General features: G+C 40.6%; 1 protein-coding gene across 2 annotated transcripts in view; it reads left to right on the forward strand.

The window, feature by feature from the left end:
* Window positions 1–22,443, forward strand: part of VPS16 (VPS16 core subunit of CORVET and HOPS complexes) — a 286,660-nt gene that overhangs the window by 206,145 nt on the left and 58,072 nt on the right. For both annotated transcript variants that reach the window (XM_075829956.1, XM_075829955.1), the window contains exons 17-19: window positions 3,964–4,072; window positions 6,876–6,973; window positions 11,971–12,078. In XM_075829956.1, coding sequence (XP_075686071.1) covers window positions 3,964–4,072; window positions 6,876–6,973; window positions 11,971–12,078 — 315 coding nt within the window. The remainder of the gene's footprint in view (window positions 1–3,963; window positions 4,073–6,875; window positions 6,974–11,970; window positions 12,079–22,443) is intronic.

Below are 22,443 nucleotides of genomic sequence, written 5' to 3' on the forward strand. Positions count from 1 at the left end.
CCTGCCTTTCGGAGCCCTGCCGTGTGTCCAAACAGCAGTTTATGACCAGATACAAATTTTGGGTTGCTTTTTCTCCTTTATCCCTTGTGAAAATTAAAAAATGCAACATAATCTTGATATTAATTTTCATGGCCTAATTCTCATGAATTCTTTAAAAGACCCGTGGGGTCTGAATTCTCACTATAGCCCTAGATAGATTCACTTTTGGGGTATTTCTACTGTTTTGGCCCCTCAGGGTACATAACACCCAAAAGCCATTCCAGCTAAATTTGATCTCCAGATGCCAAATAGCGCTCCTTCCCTTCTAAGCCCTGTCGTGTGTCCAAACAGCACTGTATCAGCACTGGTGTCTTTTTGGGGGTGTTTTTACTGTTTTGGCACCACAAGATCTCTTGAAATCTGTCACGGTGCCTAAAATATATTCTAATAAAAAGGTTTCAGCCCATTACTACAATAGGGCCACAGGTGGAATGTTTCTAAAAACTGCAGAATCTGGTCAATAAATATTAAGTTGCGTTCCTCTGGTAAAACCTGTGCTACAGCAAAAAAAAAGTTTTTTTTTTTTTGTTGTGGTTGTTTTTACATTACTTTAGTGGAAATGGAAAAGGTGTGTTTTTAACTATTTTAAGTTTTTTTTAAACTTTTACTCTTATGCTTCTATTAAGCCCTGCGCTAATATGGCTTAATAAAAGTAGATTTTGCTGCGAGGGGGGGGGGAGAGTGAGCTGTTGGCTATAACATACAGCCGACACCAACTGATTATAAAGTGGGCTCAGCCTGTGAGCCTGCTCCATACTCTCCCCCTTGGTGCTGTGACATACAGTTATGTCACCTGTCACCAAGATCTAAAATACCTAATTTGGTATGACCAGTCTTGCTTCCCGGCCCACTATCGAAAACCAGCAGATTTCCCTGCAGAGGAGTCATGGGATGCAGTCAGGTTAGATGCTCCTACCTCATCCCTCTCAAATTTAGCACGTAGAGCCATATGCCTTCTAAATCTCGGTGGTGTACAATCCCATGTCATAGTGAATTTCTTTTCAGCCCTACTGTATCTTTCATGAAATTTTGGAAATATGGCAGAAAATGCTTCCAGCATTTCTGGGTTAAAAAAAAAAATGCCTTGCCCCTCAAGGAGGTTTAGGAAAGACAAATCCGATAGGGAGACAAAGGGGAAATTGAAGGTTCCCAAAGATAAAGAAACAGGCTTTATGTTTGACAAACCCCCTTCTGACCAAAATAGAAGATCTGGCCAGCAATGACGTTCGGTCCCAGATGGGCGGAAATTTGAAATTCTCCTGCCGGCCTTGTCAAGCATTTCTGTAAGCAGGTGGGTTTTAGATACCACAAGTCAAGGGTTCAGGCTAGAGTTTTGTCGCCGTTCCACTATGAAAAATCATGCATTCGAAGGTCTGTGGAGAGGCCTTACTGCTCAGGTTAGTTAAATCTAAAGGAGCTTACAGTAATCAGACTTGCACTGGCTGATGCGTTGCAACTTATATCCAACAAAAATGTAAAGATTTTATCCGACAAGATGAGGGTAGTCTGATAAATCAATCATCGGGGAGCAAGAGATAAACGTCCCTTATGACCGAAACAGAAAAATATTGATGTTGGGGGGAGACAAATCTTTCCCTCTCGGCCCTTCATGTCAGAGGGCTGGAGAATAATACGGCAAACTTCCTGAATTGGTATCACTAAAGCAGGTGGATTGGACCCTAAATCAATCAATTCTTAAAGGGAGACTATCACCAGAAATTATCCTATGAAACCAGCAACCCGGCTATCGTGTGACGTAATCAGCCGATTAGACCATTAAGCTTCAGGGATATACTTCGCACGTGCGCTCAGAAGAATACGGGGTCAGGCGTGAACACGGCTTTTTACACTGCCTGGCCCCTGTCAATCAAAAAAGGATGGGAGGAATGGACTGGGTATAGAAGCCAGAACGGTTTGGAGCAACGGTGACGCCCTCAGTGCTCCAAAAAGCTAATTTTCATATATTGAATAAAGTGATTTAAGCTGCAAAGGAGGCACTCCGCTGAAAAATGAGAAAAGCGTTAGATTCAAGTGAGGCTACACTGTATTACTCGGTTGCTGGTTTGATAGGCACATTTCTGGTGACAGACTCCCTTTAAGAACATTGTGAACTTTTATGGCAGGCCAAAGGTGGATAATTTTAGTCCTAAATTCCTTAACCAAGTCTTCCATTGAGCCTTTAAACTCTGTCCCCATTATCTTGACTCTAAGAACTTAATTTTTCCTGATTGCCCTGACATCAGCTAGAAGGATTAGTGAGTTACATACAGGCCTAAGCCTTGGACAGCCTCTAAATTCCACCCAAATTGCTCCTCCTTATTTGTGGGATAAGCCAAGATCTCAGAAGGATGTCACTTTAGAAGATGTCTTCTTCAGTATGAGAAATTTATCTCTGCTTGGGGAAACACAAAGTTCTTTGTTTCTCTAATGCGGTCACCAAAGGTTCCCTAGTTACATGAATTAGGATGGCAATTGTCCTCGCTTACAATAAGGCTGAAGACACATTCCACCAAGGCTCTTAGGTCCTTGGCAGAAAGAGCTAATGTCTCTATTGAACAGATCTGTAAGTATATGCCCTTTTACTTTCTTTAAAGGGAATGTGTCATCAGAAAATGGTTTATTGCTCGAATCAAGTTCTTACGTTAAACATTTTAAATTTTTTTTTTTTGGTAATGTGCTTTCTTAATTTCTTAATTTTTTATGTCATTATCTGTACTTAAAACTAATCCCAAAATCTTGCAGTTTTTACACTGGCTACTGAGCCTCACAATACACTGACACTCCTGTTCTGTAGAGATCACTTCTTAGCAGTCATGTCACCTGCAGGATTACAATGAAAGGTAACACCTCTATATAGATAACACAGGATCCACCATTGACAATAGGTGATGGACACAGCTCACCTTCTATCCCTTCCTGACAAATGGCCTATACACAGGCCACAGAGCAAGACTAGACAACTCTACTATAGAAGTCATTTGGTCAGTTTCAGACTTTTGTTCCTTATGGTCCATGTGGCTGCAGTAAAAGCTTATCTCTAAATGCTGTTAGCAGCAGCTCAGGCAGGATGGCTGCCCCTATTCTCATATACAGAAAATTAAAAAAAAATCAAATAAAACCAGTTCCATATGCCACAGATGTTAGCTGTATGTTACAGCTGACAACACGCTCCGACCCCAGCATCTAAGCTGTTTGACAGAAGGGGGCCCTTTTGTCGCATCATACTTTCCCTGCGACACGATTATGGGTTGCCGAAGGGCAGCTGGGGGTCCCCAGGTCTGCCATCTTTGACCTTCTATTAAGCCTTTCCAAAGGAAACAGTTAAAAGTACATTACACTGCAACACAGAAGTATTGCAGTTTATTGTACCAGCGATCGCAAGTTCAATTCCTCTAGTGTAAAAAAATGCATTTATGAAGTTTTGAATAATGTACAAATGAAATGTTGAAAAAGCACCCTAGTAAATGCGCTCTAGCTAAAACAATGGAAAAAAAAAAGCTTTGTGTTGTGCCTACGTACCTAAAGGTAATCCATCATCTGAAACTGAAATATTATTTAAATCTGTGCTGCAGAATAAAGCCCCTGCTGGTCAAATTCAGAAGTTAATACATTTAAGGCTGACTTCACACCTGCGTTGGTGTGTTTCATTGTTCTGCTCAGTCATAGGAGCAGAAGAAGGGAATAACGGAACCAACGCCTCGGTTGCCAACGGAACCCATGACTTTAATGGGTTCCGTCGGGGTTTCTGTGATTTTACCGGTCACAATAGTGCAGCATGCCGTGCCGGATCTGCGACGGAGGCCCCTAACGGAGCCTCAAGAGCAGATGTGAACATAGCCTAAGATCCAACCTATAGTAGATTGTTTTTATTTAATTTGGTTTTTACATTTTGACTAGTTTTGTTTCAATTATCCATTATTTTAGCTCTTAGAATATGAGCCTAAGTCTGAGGATCAAGTGCCTTTGCTTTTAAAGATGAAGAGGAGTAACCTTGCTCTCGGCAAAGCTATTGAAAGTGGAGACACTGACCTCGGTGAGTAATTGTCTAGAATGTAGGCATAAGAATGTAAAAATATGCAATCCAGTTCTGTATCCTCTTGAAAATGACAATTTATAATTTAAAACCGGTGCAGTTTTACATTTAGCTCTTGCAATTCAGAAAACACAATCTTTTTATCTATCTTTATCAGGTTTTAATAATGTTGTTTTATTTGGAAAGTTTGTTTGGTCATGGCCAGCCTTAGATAGATCAGCAAGAATTGTCCGAACAGTACAGCAATACCGGTTGGGAAAGAACTAGCACAAGTATTTTCATCTATATAAGGGGTAATGTGTTTTGTTATTCTGTCATTACCACAGAGGTACAAAATACATGTCTGAATTCACCGTTTACACGACTGACCCTCTAGAGTAGTGTTTCCCGGGAAATATAACAGCTAGATCTGTTACTTTTACAGCAGAGATATCAAACTGGTTTCATTCTGCTCAAAGATGCTTGGCAAACAATCAACATATCTCAGCCAGAATATAGTGGTTGGTAAGAATTATCGAATGCTTTGATGTTGTGGACACTGTTCATGCCCCCAACCCCACCTTCCATTCTTGGTTAAGGCGATACCAAATGTATATATATATATATTTTTTAATGTTTTACTCTTTTAACAAAGAAAAAAATATATGTTAGAAAAAAAATAATTAAATCTAAATAAATTTAATTTCTTTATCGATTGAGCGTGGGAGGGCATATTTTTTGCGGCGCGAGCTGTGGTTTTTATTGGTACCACTTTTTCGTACATTTTTGATCACTTTTTATTACATTTTTTTTCACCGCTAAGTTGACCAAAAAACAGTGATTCTGAAATTTTTATATTTGTCTTCTTACGGCGTTCACCGTGCACATTAAATAATGCTCTACTGTAATAGTTGGGACTTTTACAGATGCAGCGATACCAATTTTGTTTATTTTTTTTTATCTTTTACATAACTTGAGACAAAAAAATGGGAAAAAGTTTTTGTTTTTTTTTTATTTTTTTTATATACATTTATTTTACACTACTAAAAATCTTTATTTAACAGTTTTTTTTACACAATCTATTAGTTCCCTAGAGGACTTGAACCAGCGATTGCTGGTACCATACACTGCAATACTAATGTATTGCAGTGTATAGTAATTTCTTCTGGCTTCCATTAATCCCTGCCACAGGGCTTCACAGAGACCAAGTGAAGGCAGTCCTGAGGCCTTCGTTAGGCCCCTGGGCTGCCATGACAACCATCAGCACCCCACAATTGCGTTGTGGGGGTGCCGATGAGCTGTCAAGGGCGCCGCCCCCTCTCTATAACGCCTCAGATGCTGCAGTTGACCACCGCATTTGAGAGGTTAAACTGCCAGGAACAGCGCGATCGCTGTTCCTGGCCGTTAGTGCTGGGTGTCAGCTGTAATACACAGCTGCTGACACCCGCAGCTTATGGAGTACTTTTCCCCCTGCACCATGACGTGCACTTACGTCATGGTGCGTTAAGGGGTTAATAAAGTTACTAACAAATAAATGAAAAATCCCGAGAACTTTTAAAAAAAATTAGAAACCCACTTTTTCCCCATACAAAATGCTTTATTATTAAAAACTATAATGTAAAAAGCTACAAATATTTGGTATCGCCGTGTCCGTAATGACCCGAACTATAAAACCATTGTTATTAAACCCGCATGGTGAACACCGTAACAAATACCAAAATTTTTTTGTTCTGCAAAAGTAGTAAGACCTAAAAAAAAATTCTATCAATTTGGTATCACAACTCGCAAAATAAAATTATTATGTATACCACAAGGTAAACCATGGAAATTTAAGATACCAAAAAGAATGGTAAAAATTCAGGTTTTTTTTCATTACCCCAAAAAAAGTTAATAGAGGTTATTTAATATGCAACGATGGTATATTTTATAGTCCACCATCTGCACTCAATCTATGACAGTCCAATCAATTAGGAAAAGAAAACCGATCTGGAGTTTGTATATGAAATATATCTTTTACTAATATTTTTTTATTTTATTTCGTATGTAGAAAAAACCTCCGACACCAGACGAGTAGGGGGGCATTGAACCCTTAGCTGTTTTCATATATGTCCATCGTATTGGCAAAGTAAATACATAAATTGGGAAATTTATGGAGCTCTCCAGTGTATTGAAAGTAATTTGTTTGGGTGAATATCCAGCTGCCTGAGGATGCTATGTGACCTGTTAAAACTCTCAAAGTACTATTTGAATATATCGTGTATGGATTGATTATGCAAATAAATGGCAATCATTCAACGTTTTTTTTATATGAAATGTAAAAAATAAAATTATATATATATATATATAGTAAAAGTTATATTTTATATACAAACTCCATATCTGTTTTCTTTTTCTAAAGGTTATTTAATAAATTACATGTACCCCAAAATAGTGCTATTAAAAAAAACTTGTCCTGCAAAAAACAAGCCCTTATACGCCTAGGTTTACATAAAAATAAAAAATTTTATGGTGTTTAAAATGCGACTATCAAAAAACTGAAAAAGTCGCTCCGTCATTAAGGCCCTAAATAGGCTGATCGCTAAAGGGTTGATGACCGCAAGCAGAGATATCGAAAGCCATGCGGAATTGATACAGAAAGTATATTGAAAAATTGTATACCTTTTCAATTATACGAAGAAAAAAATGTATTTGCTGAAAAAGCACTCTTGTTTTTGAAATGTACAATCATGAAAAGTCTGAAAGAATGGATGTCAGTGGTCATGTTACCAATTTTACAAAGATTTAAAGTGCACAAACCATAACAGTTTTCTTGTTGTTGTTTCAGTTTACACTGTTGTGTCCTATATGAAACATGAGTTCAACCGTGGAGATTTCTTCATGACCTTACAGAATCACCCCATTGCTCTCAGTTTATATAATCAGGTAATGTTACATTTTACCGTGTTTTAATTCGGTTAAATAATAACCGTTTTGTTGTAATCCAAATAAATGACAGTCGTAAACCATAATGTACAGCACTGCAGAATATATGTTTGTGCTATGTACGCAGCAGATAATAAAGAAATAAAATAGTAAATCCTATTTTACATTTCTCTGAAATAATTGTAAGTTGTATAAATAAAATTGAACACTAAAAAATGGCTTTCCATTCAGCCAACAGCTATTTCTCCCGACTACACCATAAACATACATATTCATCTTTGCTCAGTGTAAATGTTTATCTCAATGGGGAGAAGTTCAGGAGACATGAACAATCGGTCTGCTTAGATCTTTCAGGTCCTCAGCTGACTTTGATACCCTCTTCTAAGACTACAAGTTTCCCACTTACCCCCCCTTCCCCTCCAATATTTTTTTATTGCTTGTTTGTTTTCCCTCCTGTTTATTAATTTTGTCTCTGCACCCCCCCTCCTCTCTTTTTCTTTTAATGTATACAATGCTAACAAAAAATTCTAACACACTGACACTACTATAGGGTTATCACTACATATAAATGTATCATTGAGTTCAATGGGAACAGCATAAATTCCCTATGTAGTGACCCCCCCCCCACCCCCCAGTGGTGGCTGCAGGCAGGCATAACTTTACCATGCAACTCTATGGCTTTGAGAAAGGAAGCAAGGGGATTTGGAGCTCTGAATCAGAAAATCAGAGCTCCAACTTCTATAAATTATTCTGGACCTAGCTAGATTAAATCCCAAATTATTATAAAATATAGGTATTCTTTGTTGCTCCAGACCACCACCATTAACCCCTTCACCATCCAAAAACGAAAAGCCACTGTCTTATGAATGTGTTCTCCTACACGGAGGCCCTGGTTAATTTGCCTAATTTTCAAGAGAAGTGGCTCCAGCATGATAACGAAAAGGGATGGTGACAGGGGACAACCCTGGTGAGTTCCATTCAAAATTGAAAAGGAACTGGACAAGGTACTATTAAGTTGAATCCTGGCTGAGGGCTCTCGATAAAAGGAGAATATAGCTTCTATAAATTTGGGGGGAAAATTGAATTTCAAGAGAGCACCTCTCATATACTCCCAACAGGCTCTGCCAAAAGCCTTTTTGGCGTCAGTGCCCAGTAGGACCATAAATCTTTTCGAGCGGCGTGCCTGGTATATAACATGTAGAACCCTGCTAACTTTGTGGCTACCCTCCCTTCCCTTAACAAACCCCACTTGTTCAGCCCCGACAATTAGGGGTAAAATAGTTCGTACTCGTTAGGCTAAAATGTTTGCCCATCATTTAATGTCACAGTTTAAGAGCGAAATGGCTCTGTAACTCCCACACTGTTCAGGATCCTTCCCATCCTTAGGTAGAATAGTAATAAATACTTCCAAGGACTGTCTAGGAAGAGAGGATCCCTCAAATAAGGAATTACAGACTTCTGTGAACTTGGGAATCAATTGTTTCCTGAATTTTTTATAAAAAGAGATGGGCAAGCCATCTGGGCCCGGGCTATTTCCCGACAGGATTGAGTCTAAAGTCTTTCCCACCTCCTCCTCAGTAATAGGTGTTAAAAGCGTATCACATTGTAAATTAGAAGGATGGGGCGCTGAGATAGACGACAGAAACTCAACCATGCGCTCTTTCCGTTCTTGAGGTGAAGTGGGAGTCCCCTCAGAAGAATCTTTTAAATTATATAATCTTGAATACAAATTTTGAAAGACCTTGGCTATATGCGGTGTGGATGATACTCTCACCCCTTGGTCTTTCTTAATAGCGTCTATAAACACCCTTGATTGCTTCTGCTTAATCAACCTACACATCAGCTTAGATCCTTTGTCGCAATGTATATATGTCTGACTACGAGCTACTTGAAACGCTTTATTGGCTTTGTTATTAAGATGGTCTTTTAAGTTCCTGGCGTAATGAACAAAGCGTTCGATATTCCAAGGTGGAGTTAGTCCTCTTGTGCACAGTTTCTATGTTAGATATATATGGCTATAAATTTTAACTCATTGTGTTCATCGTGTGTCCCTCCATGGACATCTTAATAGCAAAACAATAAAAGTTATATTTTACTATTATTCAGTTAGTAGTTGGGAAATTGGGTTTTCTGTGTGCCTCAGGCACATTTGTCTTTCTCTGTATTTCCCACAAAATGGGCCTAGAGACCTGCACCGAGTCTTTAACTTGAAAAAATTCCTCTAACTTTAGAGCAAGAGAAGCACTACTATGTTCTGCTTGTTCTATGATCGTGTCATTCAGTCTCCAGATCCATTCCCGTCGAGGAACACACCCCAAGTCAAGTGTAATATACACTGGTGCTTAGTGCGATACGGTAAGGCTGGGTTCACACGAGCATGTTCTGTTCGTAAAGGACGGAACGTATTTCAGCCGCAAGTCCTGAACTAAACACACTGCAGGGAGCCGGGCTCCTAGCATCATAGTTATGTACGACGCTAGGAGTCCCTGCCTCGCTGCAGGTCAACTGTCACGTACTGTAATCATATTTTCAGTACGAGACAGTAGTTCCACAGAGGGGCAGGGACTCCTAGCATCATACATAACTATGATGCTAGGAGCCCGACTCCCTGAAGTGTGTTCGGTTCCGGGACTTGCGGCCGAAATACGTTCCGTCCTTTACGGACGTAACATGCTCGTGTAAACCCAGCCTAATACTCCCTATGAATCCATCAGAAGATCTAAAGAAACATTGAAGTCTCCACCTAAAATGAGATGACCATTCCGAAAAGGATTTAAGGGAAAGGAGGATAGATCTGAACCAGCTAAATTGTCCCACATTTGGAGCATACACTGTTGCCAATGTAATCTTCATACCAAATACATGTCCTTTTAAAAATATATATCTTACCGTAGTATCTATCATCGAAGCCTCCACTTTGAAAGGCGCATTTTTGTGAATAGCAATAGAAACCCCTCTTAGCTTAGAGGAATAAGTGCTGTGGACCCATTGCGAGTATTGGTGAGTGGGTAAAGTAGAGATGTGATTAGGCCGAAAAGGTGTTTCCTGTAAGAACAAGATATCAGGAACGTGATGCCTTAGGGAACTAAATACCCCGGACCTTTTTTGAGGGGAATTTAAACCCTTTACATTAAGGGAACAACATTTTAACGTACCCAACTATATCATGTTCCGAGAGCAGCATCATATCAAGCAACTCGAGGATATACCACCACCTGAGAGATACGCCATTACATATAGAAACCTACACAACAGACAGAAAATAAACAAAAAATGAATTTCAAAGAAAACCTCCTTCACGGAATAAGGAGGAGCAGTAAACAAAGGCAGAGGCATTGTAGGCATCCCGTGCCAGAGGGAGGGAGAGAGAAAGTTTGCCATGAAGCGGCCAACGCTACATCAAAACTATTATGCTAAAGATTCTGCAAATACAAACCCCAAATGAAAATATAGAACAATATATTATATTACCCTCCAGTCCTAATATTCAACTAAATTAACACAGGGACTATGTCACGTGTCATCAGCTAAGAATGGTCACAAATAGGGGGGGGGAGGGGGGAAAAGGCTAAAGGAAAGGTAGCCTTTGCCACATAGTTATAGTGAGTTGCTATTGTTATAACGCAATATATGGTACTATCAACATGAAAACTGAAATAGAATCACCACACGATAAATGTGTAAAGTATACGGATCTCCGATACCTCAATGAAAAATAGAAAGCCAGACAAACTTAATCCAAGGAATCGGGTATCCGCATCTGGAAGTAAGCGTTTCTTCGTCTTGGGCAATTTAGGTTTCGCAGCGGGTTGTCAAGATTGGCGTTGTGGAGATATTGGTAGTTACATTGCCACTGGCATCCAGGAGGGAACATCTATAGGACTCATGTCCAACTTTTGCCAAGCGCGTTCTAAATCTTCAGTCGTGCGAATTGTGATTTGCCTACCATCTTTCATGGTTGCTAATCCAAAGGGAAACGGTCATCTTATCGGCAATTTTTGAGCACGAAGAGCATCCGTAACTGGTTTCAAAGTACGTATTTTGCCAGTCTACTAGCATGAACGTCTTGGAATAGCATAATCTTAGCCCCTTCATACACAATCTCTGGAGATGCCCTAGCAGCCTTCAAGATGGCTGCAGTATGCACAAAGCTTAGGATTCGACAAATAATATCACGTGGAGCTTCTTTTCCAGCGGGTTTAGGCCTAAGAGCCCTATGCACCCTCTCGATGGTTAACGATGCTGCTTGGTCATCTCCTATCAAGGAGGTAAAAATATGAGTAACAGTACCTGGTAGAGATTCTATGGCGACCGACTCAGGAAGTCCTCTCATTCCTTCTCATATGGTTTTCCTGATCTTCCAGGTGTAAGTAAAAGCCGTTCAAATGCGCTGTATGGTCCGTCACCGCTTTATGCAGAGATAAGCTATGATCCATAACAGAGGCCTGTGCATCCTCTAGTTCCATGACCCGGTGTCCAATTTGGTGCATATCAGATTTTATCTCCAAGTGGTCTCTCATTACCAGGGTAAGGGCTTGTACCAGGGTCTTCTTCAGATAAATTCTAGAGATGGGTTCGGCATCTGCTTCCCTTGCAGTCGCCTGAGTCGTCCGCACGCTGTTCCTATTGCAGTAGGGCGGCCACCATTTTGGATTTCCCCGCCGGCGAGGTTCGTTTCTCTTTCTTGCAGCGATTTAGGTTGTCATGGGGTACCCTGAGATTCTCTGCCCTGGTCTTTCTCTTTTTTAACCATCTCTGGAGGGAATCGGTGGTGTTAATAGGAAGGTTTGATGAGGGTGGTGAGGAGCTCCGGGATTACACTACCATCACTCAGTGTGGCAAGCTCTGCCCCCCGTCAATGGCATTTCTAAGGAATATATTTTACAATCTGTAGTGGCTTCTTTACTGTTCATAGCACATTTATTTTTGCTGTCTTTAAGACCCTCCTTTAAATGATGATGATGATGATGTAGTATTATTGTTCTATTGTTTAACAGTTCTGCAAGCATCAAGAGCCTGAGACTCTAAAAGATCTATACAATCAAGATGATAATCATCTGGAACTTGGAAACTTTCATGTTCATTCAAGCTATTACACAGAGAAGGTAGGACACTCTCTTTTAGAAGGATTATTTATTGTGCAAGAGCTGTTTGAGGTATTTTTTTTTCCAGTTTCATCATGGTTTCTTGCCATAATTTTCGTAATTGTGATAAAAATGCATGCGTTTTTTCAAAAATTTTTAAATCACTAAAAAAGTCTCATGTAGACACCATAATAAAGCAGTTTGCAATGGTTTTCTGCAATTACCTGCTAAGTACTCATTGTCCAGATGTGCGAGTGGTGATTTAGTGTTTAATGCTCTTTTGATTTATTTGGCAATTTTAGAATAATATAGGTAAAACTTTGACTGCACTTTAGACCCGTAATGCCCACCTCGGGGCTTGATGTGCGGCTCCAAGAGAGAGGCAAATTTATTAGGCGCAGCTGCCTTCCACAGTATAATGATCAGGCATGTGCGGTGCATATTTCATCCCAGATGTAGAACCCTAAATACACCCTCGATAATGTTTGTGGTGTCCCTAAAGTGAGAACGTTCTGATAATGAAAGTTGAAATCATAATGGAGCAGCCTGAGGAAATATCCTTAGGGCTTTTCTTTGGCCTGAGCTTAGTGCATGATCATATTGTACTGGCATATACAGTATTTTGGGATAGGCCTACGCATTCTATTTATTTGTTTAACACTGCAGACTGGCTTGTCTACCGCGTTGAGCTGCAAAGCAGTCCAGTCTGGGAGCTGACCAAATAAATACATTGTAGTGTAAACAAATAAAATAAATAAAAAGTAAATGTCCCTAATGTGACTACAAAATGTAAAATGTAAACAGAAAATTATTCAAGTTATTCAAATTTAAAAAAACAAACAAAAAACTTCAAATTGCGAGATAAACTGTGTTCACTTACGATCTCCACTGCCGCTTGTTAAATGTCTCTGAAATTTCTTTGACTTTGGCAAGAAGTCTAGCCGTACTCTTATACGGGCACTGCGCACTCAACGCTCACAAACTTTTGTCCCTTATATCCCCACAACTGGTGATACTCGCGAACACATACCCGAACGAATAACAGACGCTTTTCGCTCATAATAATAATAATAATAATAATAATAATCTTTATTTATATAGCGCCAACATATTACGCAGCACTTTACAATGTAGAGGGAACATGAAAACAATATCAGACATTACATAGTGACAAAGTTCATTTACAATTCAAACCTGGGGAGTGAGGACCCTGCTCGCAAGAGCTTACAATCTATGAGGACATAATGGAGACACAAAGTGTAATAGTGTTTGTTCTGTACAATGGTCCGGCCATTTTTATACACATGCGGTGGTAACATAAAGCTGCATGAGCCGGTCACCAGCCAGTATCCGTGTATGCCCAGGACCCCCAGAGACCTGGCTGCCTGCTCCAGACTTCATTATATTAGGTCCTATCTTGGTCAAGGAAAGCTTCATTGGATCTCTAGTTTTGTTTTCAATAGTTTTTTATTAAACAGTTTTTTGTAATATAATAATAACACAGACTCGCAGAGTCTCAACTTTTGCATATCAATAATACAATTAAACAAAGTATTAGACCAACATGGTCTCCAATAAATCTCACATTATATATCATTCATGATGTCAACACTTCTGCCAAATATATAGTATATAAATGTCTTCATTACTAACATAGGTAACCAATCTTGACATCACATTGCTTTATAGAGTACCTTAACATGGCCTCTAAGGAAAAAATATAAGAGAGAAAAACAAAACACACACAATAAACAAAAGAAGGATAAGGAGGGGGGGAAGGAAAGGTGTAGGGTAGAAGGGTCTCCTAACCATCTCTATGTATTCACGAAAATGTGTGGTTCCTCCATGGGTCCCAAATGGCATCAAATTTGTCTAATGTACCCGCCAGCAGATGTGTTAGGCGGTCATTAACCATTATCCATGAGATCTTAGCGATCAACATATCCATAGACAACGTGGATGTTCGCCAGGCCCTAGCAATAGTTATTTTAGCTGCCAGAAACACATATCGGAGAAATTTACATGCGGGGGCCCGAACCTCGGGAATAGGACCGCATAGCAGAGCCGTAATCACATCCCTGGGGGGTTTGACTTGGATCACTGTGTTAATAAGCTGGTATACCTGGTTCCAAAATGTGGCAACCACTGGACACTCCCATAGAATATGCATTAGTGTACCCTCCGCACCACATTGTCTAAAGCAATGCTTATCCACCAATGGGTTAAAGCGAGCTATACGAGTAGGGACCATATACCATCTCATTAATACTTTATAACCCGCTTCCACCAAGGATGTATTGATAGATAGTTTTGAGGTCGTACATGCCATCTCCCGCCACTGCTCCAATTCCACTCCTGTACCTAAATCGTGTTCCCATCGTGTCATGTAAGGGAGTTTACCTTCCGGAGTAACCAGATCGGAATATATCGTGGAAATTTTATGTCGTAAGCCAGAAAGCCAACACAGCCGTTCAAAAGTGGTCAATGTGCTGATGTCCCCCCTCCTGGATTTCCAGTTCAACAAGAAGTGGTGTATCTGGATATATCTAAAATGCTCCGATGGGGGCATCGAGTGTGAGTCCTTAAAGTAATCCAGAGTTCTGATGTCCCCCCCTACAAAAAAGTCCTTAATCCTGTAAAACCCCTTATTGAGCCACCACCGGAATTCCATTCTACGCAGACCCGGAGGAAAGGCAGAATTACCCGTGATGGTCATGAGCGGATTATGGGGTGATTTAATATGGAATCTCTTTCTAAGCGAGTCCCACAGCTGTAACATCTGAGAAAGCACAGGGGAGAGAACCGGAGGCCTGTCCGAGGACTCCATCCACAGTAGCGTTTCCAGCGGGAAACTGGTACATGCGGCCGTCTCAATTTGCGTCCACTGGGGACAGTATGGTCTCGCATACATATCTGTAAATTGCGCCAGACGTGCTGCGTGATAGTATTGTTGGATATTGGGAACCCCCAGACCCCCCGCCGTTTTAGGGGTGAATAAAGTTTGTCTCTGTATTCTCGGTCTTTTAGAACCCCAAATAAACCCCATGATGAGCCCTTGGATTTGTCTAAGCGCCTTCTGAGGGACCACAATAGGGAGCGTGCGAAAATAATATAGCAATCTGGGCAATATCGTCATTTTGATGGAGGCAATGCGGCCAAACCATGAAAGATTAAGAGGGGACCATCTAGTGAGATCCGTAGCTATTTGTTGAAAAAGTGGAGGGAAATTGTCCTCGTAAAGGGACTCTATGGTAGGCGTCAATTTAATACCCAAATACGTCAATCTACGTGCATCCCAATGAAAATCAAAGTTAATTTTTAGGATCTCTAGTTTTGGATTGTTCTCCCTCAGCATGCGTGAAGGAAAACGGCCACCTATTACGCTGTGCTGTCACTTAATCCCGTCGCTGGTGTGAAGGAACTAAAGGGGTATGACCAGACATCGCCTCCAAGCTGGAGGCATTGTCAGGTCGTAATCCCGTCGCTTGTGTGAAGGAGTTACGGAAGTAAGTGACAGCACAGCGTGATCTCGCGAGATCACGCTGTGCTGCGGATAAAGCTGGACATGAATGAAGAGAAGTGTATGACGCTGATTGGTCAGCGTCATACACTTCTCTTTACTATACCCACTTGAGCATTAAGAACAAATTTGCATAACACTTAAAATACTCATAACTTTGTCAATAATAACAACACCACATTACTTATATACATTAAAGCGCCTATTAGATCAGGTAGAAGATAGGGCAGTTATTAGCTGGTGGCAGAGCGTTTTTAAATCTTACGCGACCGTGTCCAATTTTAAAATTAACTTTCAAAAATTGGAGGCGCTCAATATCTATCTCCCTACTACCTCAGCCCTGGCAGATTCCTTCCCTTTCCATTGGGCTTTATCCTCTCTTAAAGAGGCTCTGTCACCACATTATAAGTGCCCTGTCTCCTATATAAGGAGATCGGCGCTATAATGTAGGTGACAGTAATGCTTTTTATTTAAAAAAACGATCTTTTTTCACAACGTTAGGAGCGATTTTGGTTTATGCTAATGAGCTTTCTTAATGCCCAAGTGGGCGTACTTTTACTTTCGACCAAGTGGGCGTTGTACAGAGGAGTGCATGACGCTGACCAATCGGCATCATGCACTCCTCTCCATTCATTTACACTGCACTAGCGATATAGATATATCGCTATGTGCAGCCTCATACACAAACCCTAACATTACTACAGTGTCCTGATAATGAATACACATGACCATCCAGCCTGGACGTCATGTGTACTCAGAATCCTGACACTTCTGACTCTTTTTTTGTGAGATTCCGGCAAGTGAAACCAAATCTCGTTTAGCTCCGTGATCTCGTGAGATTTGGTTTCAGTTATGAGTATGAGAAAGTAAAAGTACGCCCACTTGGGCATTAAGAAAGCTCATTAGCATAAACCAAAATCGCTCCTAACGTTGTGAAAAAAAGATCGTTTTTTTAAATAAAAAGCATTACTGTCACCTACATTACAGCGCCCATCTCCTTATGTAGGAGACAGGGCACTTATAATGTGGTGACAGAGTCTCTTTAAATATCTTGGGATTTTTCTATCTTGTAACCCCTCTCAACTTTACTCATGCAACTATCTCACTCTGTTACGTACAATCAAAGGTGACCTTGACAGATGATCCAAGGGCATTTTTACCTGGTTTGGTCGCTGCTCCATTTTTAAGATGAACATCTTGCCCCACCTGTTATATTTTTTCTCAGTGCTCCCCATACGGCTGCCACGCCTATTTTTTACCTCCCTCTCCTCCTTATTAACCACAATATAAACTGGTGTAGACATATTTCCCTTAAACCCTGGGTTCTGTTAGAACAATTTCACACCCAATTTCCTCTCCATAAAGCAGCATGGATGTTGGATCAGATCACACCATATATGCCGTCCCATCCCCTCATCAGACCCACATTAAAAGTAGCATCCCTTTTGTTCCCTCGCCTGAGCATCGCCCCCTCTCCGTCGCTGTCGTATCCTATCCTGGAAAATCCATCATTCCCACCGGGCTGCCAATCGGGTTCCTTCCGCCAGCGGCTTAAGACATTCAAGACTCAAGCCTGTCACTTCTTGATAATAATTGGAAGACTATATCACAACTTACTGACACTGCAGATCCGTGCTTCCTTCCCCTCTGGCAGGCATCCAAACTCTGTCACTTTCTGTGATATGTTCCTTCCCCATCTGCCTAATCTGTGATTACTTCACGGCTGCGACCTCTAGTATTCCGCTGTTCTTTCGTTCTTCACCTCCAGTATAAATTGGGACCGCAATTGCTCTCGGATCGAAACTTGGGCTGCAACCTCCTCTAACCTTCACTTCGGTGGACCACTGGATCACGCTCCATTGGATATTGTGCTCTAAGCATAACCACAACAGGTCAGCATTTTTGACCACCGTTTCCTACACTTATTGTTGTCCCCATTGGTTCATTCACTATGTGCGCTTTGTTGTTTATTGCTTTTCTTGTTCTCCCATTCTCCCACAGTCTTCGAAAACTTCTGTTCTACAACTGGCTATTTACGACATGCCTTCTCCCTTATCTACTCATTTTCCCAGCAGAAAACACACATCCATCCTATTTGACTAAATGGGCGACAGACCTTAACACCAGTTTCTCTACAGATCACCTCACCCGTATGTACACTATGACTCATAAGTCTTCTCTATTTAGAAGAATACCGGAAACAGACCTTACAGAGTCCCCTCCAAACTCCATAGCATCTTCCCTGCAATTTCATCAATGTGTTGGAGATGTGGAACTCAAGAGGGTGATGCCTTTTGGGACACTGTCTGGTGTGTCACTTAGAAATTCACTAACTATGTTCTCCCCAAATGCCCTGGCCTCTTCCTGCTTCATCTGTGTGACATCCCTATTTACACCTACAAGAAATCCATTGTATGTCACCTAGTCAATGCAGCTTGCTCCTGTATACCGACTTTATGGAAGCAAGTTGAGGCACTCACAACACACCTTTTGGTTCCAGAAAATTCAAGAGGTGAAATGTATGGAGGAACTTATATGGGATACTCTATATGGGATACTCCAGACAAATTTCTGCGCTCATGGCATTATTGGTTGAGCTTGAAAACTCTCCAGTACATATCTCTCTGATTGCTTAATGCAATAACTTTGCCTAGAGGATTAGTTCTCACATTTATCCATCCTCCCTCCTTCCCCCACCATTTATTTAATTAATTGTTTTCCTTCTCTTTCCTCTTTCTCTCTCCTTCTTCTTATTTCCTTGTCCTTCAATAGGACTGTTATAAACTTTTATACCGGTCTGTTGACCATCAGTGTTTTGATCACATATTGATTTATCTCTACAATTGCATGTTACTGTATTATAAATATGAGTGTAACTCTGTTATTGCCTTTGAAAAATAACAACAGAATTTATATATATATATATATATATATATATATGTATATATATATATAATATATATATAAAAAAACTTTTACAATGAACTTTTCACAAAAAATTATGTTTGACATATAAAAGGGTTTCTTCTATTTTTGCATATTTGTCACGCTTATTTGTTTCAGCTCTTCCATCAACATTTTATATAAGATTAAGGGTATATTTCCACAAAGATCTTCATAATTGAGGCAAAATCGTACAATTTTTTTAATAACCGCCACAGTTTTTGCCTCCATTACAAAAGTGCAGCTAAAAGCAGTTTGATTGTTGCAACTGAATTCCGCGATACCACGTGGCCATGAATCACTAAACTACTTTTAGCTGCGCTCATGTAATTACATGTTTTTTTCCATTTTATTTTCTTTATTGCAAATTGACAAATAATCGTTTGCTGTTTGAAAAAGAAAACCTGTGGCAAAAATAACAGCATATGTGAACAAAGCCAAATGGAAACTTTCAATCATTGACACATTGTTCACACATGTCATTTTTCCCCCACTTTAATTAAAAATAAAAAAGGCAGAAAAATAGAAATTATGAAGTGAGGAAGAAGTTGTAAAAATTCAGATATATTTCAAAGGCATAGTTCTCCAGAAAACCATAGTGAGAGCCATTATTTCCAAAATGGAACAAACTTTTACAATTGTTGAGACTTTCTAGAAGTAGCTGGTCTACTAACAATTTCTCCAAGAGGGCATTGAGAACTTGTCCAGGAAGTCACACAACGACCGAGACAAACCATTAGCCGTTATGATGCCACCATTGGAAAGAGACAACACAAAAACATGAATCTGCTCTCTACCAATATATCTGGAATGAGAGTGCCTAATCATACTGTGATGTGAAACTCAACCACACGAGTTAGGAAACAAGATGATCCACAAGAGGAAGTCAACCTCTGAGGCTACCTTGAAACCCATTGAGATACGTAGCAGTGCCTTAAATGGGCAGTTTATGCATGAAAGACCTCCAATGTGGCTGAATTAAGCTTTTTTGAGAGAAGGGTGGAATAAAATTCACCATAGTGATGTTGAAAAACTGATCTCCATTTATCATAAAGCGTTTAGTTGCCATGGTTTTTCTGCTAAATGTGGCACAATCAGGCCCTCCTCTATCTCTCATTCATGGACCCGAGGAAGTATTTTAGCAGCAAATCTCTTCCCCCTCTTGTTACTGATGCTTTTCAGTGTTTCGATATTGTCCTGCTTTCATGTGGGGTATAGGGTTCTATGCCAACACTCCCCCCGGATGTGCCATTAATGACATCAACATGTCTTCCCTCGGCGTGGACGCACTCTCCCTGCCTGTCCTGGGACATAAAACGGGAGTTATGTTTGGACCCCAAGCAAGTCTGATAGAGGTCTGTATCCTTCTATCCTGTGCTGCTGGTGATGGAGTCCAAAACCGCTGCCCCCTCAAAGTAGATCAACTCACTGCCGCCAGCATTGTCATTACCCCATAGGGAATTAGTTATATTATGTACTGTACTGTGTATGGGTTATACATACTCTCCCTCTGTCTATCCCTCGCTATTACTCTTGGAGGACAAAAATCTAAAGTGGATTATAAGTGTGTTAAGAGATGTGTTGTATGTTCTACTGGGCTCACTTGTGCTTATTTAAAAGAACGCTGCAAAACTTGTATTACGAAAGTTGTACATAATGAGCAACCTTTTCTTTAGTCTATCCTAGTCAGGTTTTAACTCCAAACCGCACCTGCAAAGATCTTGGGTTAAGGTCATATCTTCCTCGGAAATTAACACCTATAATACCTTTTGGGCATAAGTATAAGCACAAGACATAATCCAAACAACAGAAAACCTATATATGTCTTAAACGCACAGTCCGTGCAACAAAATAATTCTAGACCTTTATTTGTCCAAAAATGGTCGGATCATGCGACCATTACTATGGAGGAATCCTATACACACACTTCTGACTTTCTTTGGGGAAACAACACCTTTCTAATGTCTCATTCCAAATATAGAGAGGAACTTCAGAAGAGTTTAGAGGAATACTTTCTCTTAAATGTTGATTCTGTGCAAGACCCCTTCATTTTGTGGAATGCTCATAAGGCCTTCATAAGGGGGATGTTCATTCAATGGGGGCACAGGGCTAAAAAAGAAAGGGATGGTCGGTTAAATGGTATAATAAGTAAGATTAGGGACTTGGAACGTCTGAATAAATCTCGTACGTCCTTGGAATCTGTGGAAAAGTTGCGTGTCCTTAGAATTCAACTTAAGGATTGTTTATTGTATACTTATGAAAAAAATCTTAAAGTTAAGGCACAGTATTATCGGTCCTTATATAACCTTCATACTTCACACCCATCTGTGTCGGATCTCCAACACACACTCATAGATTTCTTGAGCTCTGTTAACCTTCCTAGGCTTACAGCAGCTCAACTACAGGAATTTAATCTTCCACTCACTAGGCAGGAAGTTTCTAAGGTGATTCGTTCTCTTCCCTTGAACAAGGCCCCGGGCCCAGATGGCCTATTGAGGGCTTACTACAAAACTTTTGAGGATACCTTGGTACCACATTTGTATGACGTCCTACAGCATGCTATCAAGTTGGGCTCCTTTCCTAAGGAAATGTTGAGTGCTATAATAGTGACACTTCCAAAGCTCGGTAAAGCTCCTGATGTCCTTCAAAATTTTCGTCCGATTATCCCTGCTAAATTCTGACCTAAAAATTTTTGCTAAAATATTAGCAAATCGTTTAGCTTCAAAAATTCCCCTGTTAATACACCAGGATCAAGTGGGCTTTGTGAAGGGCAGACAGGCATCGGATAATACCAGGAGGGTTCTGAATATAGTAGGTCGTCTGGTGGAGAGGGAGACTTCTGCGGTTCTGGTAACTTTTTTTTTTTTTTTTTAATCCAATTTTATTGATACGAACATCAAAAAGGATAACACAATTACATTCATATTTCAAGTATTTCAACATCGTATACAACAATTACAGCATGTCAGAAAACCCCCAACATCCCCTCTCCCCCCACCCTTCGCACAGCCCCCACCCATATCTCTACCAATTGTTTGTAATACCAATCCGAAAAGGAATCCGTTCTATTAACATGTTTCTCCTCCACCCCTTCTTTGCTCCAACCTCGGTCACCTCCAATTCCTCAGATGACTCGTGCCAGTATTCTACTCAGGTCAGGTGATACCACCTCAGAGCAAGCCAACCATCCGCTCCATTGTTTATCAAATTTTTTCCCCGTGCCTCTTTTTTAAAATATCTTATACTCCATCAGGATATTATAATTCAACATTCCTACAATTTCCCTCATCCCTGGTGGCTCCACATCCAGCCAGTGTTTAGCAATACATTTCCTCGTCTGATATAAAATTTTTGCAATTGCCAGACCCACTATACTGTCCCTCTCCAATTCCCCCACCGCTCCCAACAACATAACTTTAGGGTCTGCCGCCAGTTCCAGACCATACACCTGCTTTATCAGATCCAATATTTCCCCCCATAGGGTCCTCAGGGCCTCACATATCCAAAACATATGGTATATGTCAGCCTTCTCCTCCGTGCACCTAGGACATTTAGCATCCGCTCTAATACCCATCTGTTTTAATACCCACGGGGTGCGGTACACTCTATGTATCAAGAAGAGTTGGGATCTCCTTTGCGCCAGACTGAGTGATAAGTGACATGTGGACGCTAATATCTCCCCCCACTCCTCTTCGGTCAATGGACCAATATCCTGTTCCCATTTTACTTTTACCAACGCCATCGGGTCTCCCAGGTGTTTGGACAGCAAGCTCCTGTATGCCATCGAGATCAGTCCTTTGGTCGTGTCTGCCCGTCCCACATATTCTAGGACCCCCAGAGCACAGACCGTCAGGTCCACCACATGTAGGGCATGACGGATCTGCAAATATTGATAAAACATACTGTGCTCCAGTTGAAATAGG

Source organism: Rhinoderma darwinii, chromosome 6 (genome assembly GCF_050947455.1).
Source record: "Rhinoderma darwinii isolate aRhiDar2 chromosome 6, aRhiDar2.hap1, whole genome shotgun sequence".
Taxonomy (NCBI): Eukaryota; Metazoa; Chordata; class Amphibia; order Anura; family Rhinodermatidae; genus Rhinoderma; species Rhinoderma darwinii.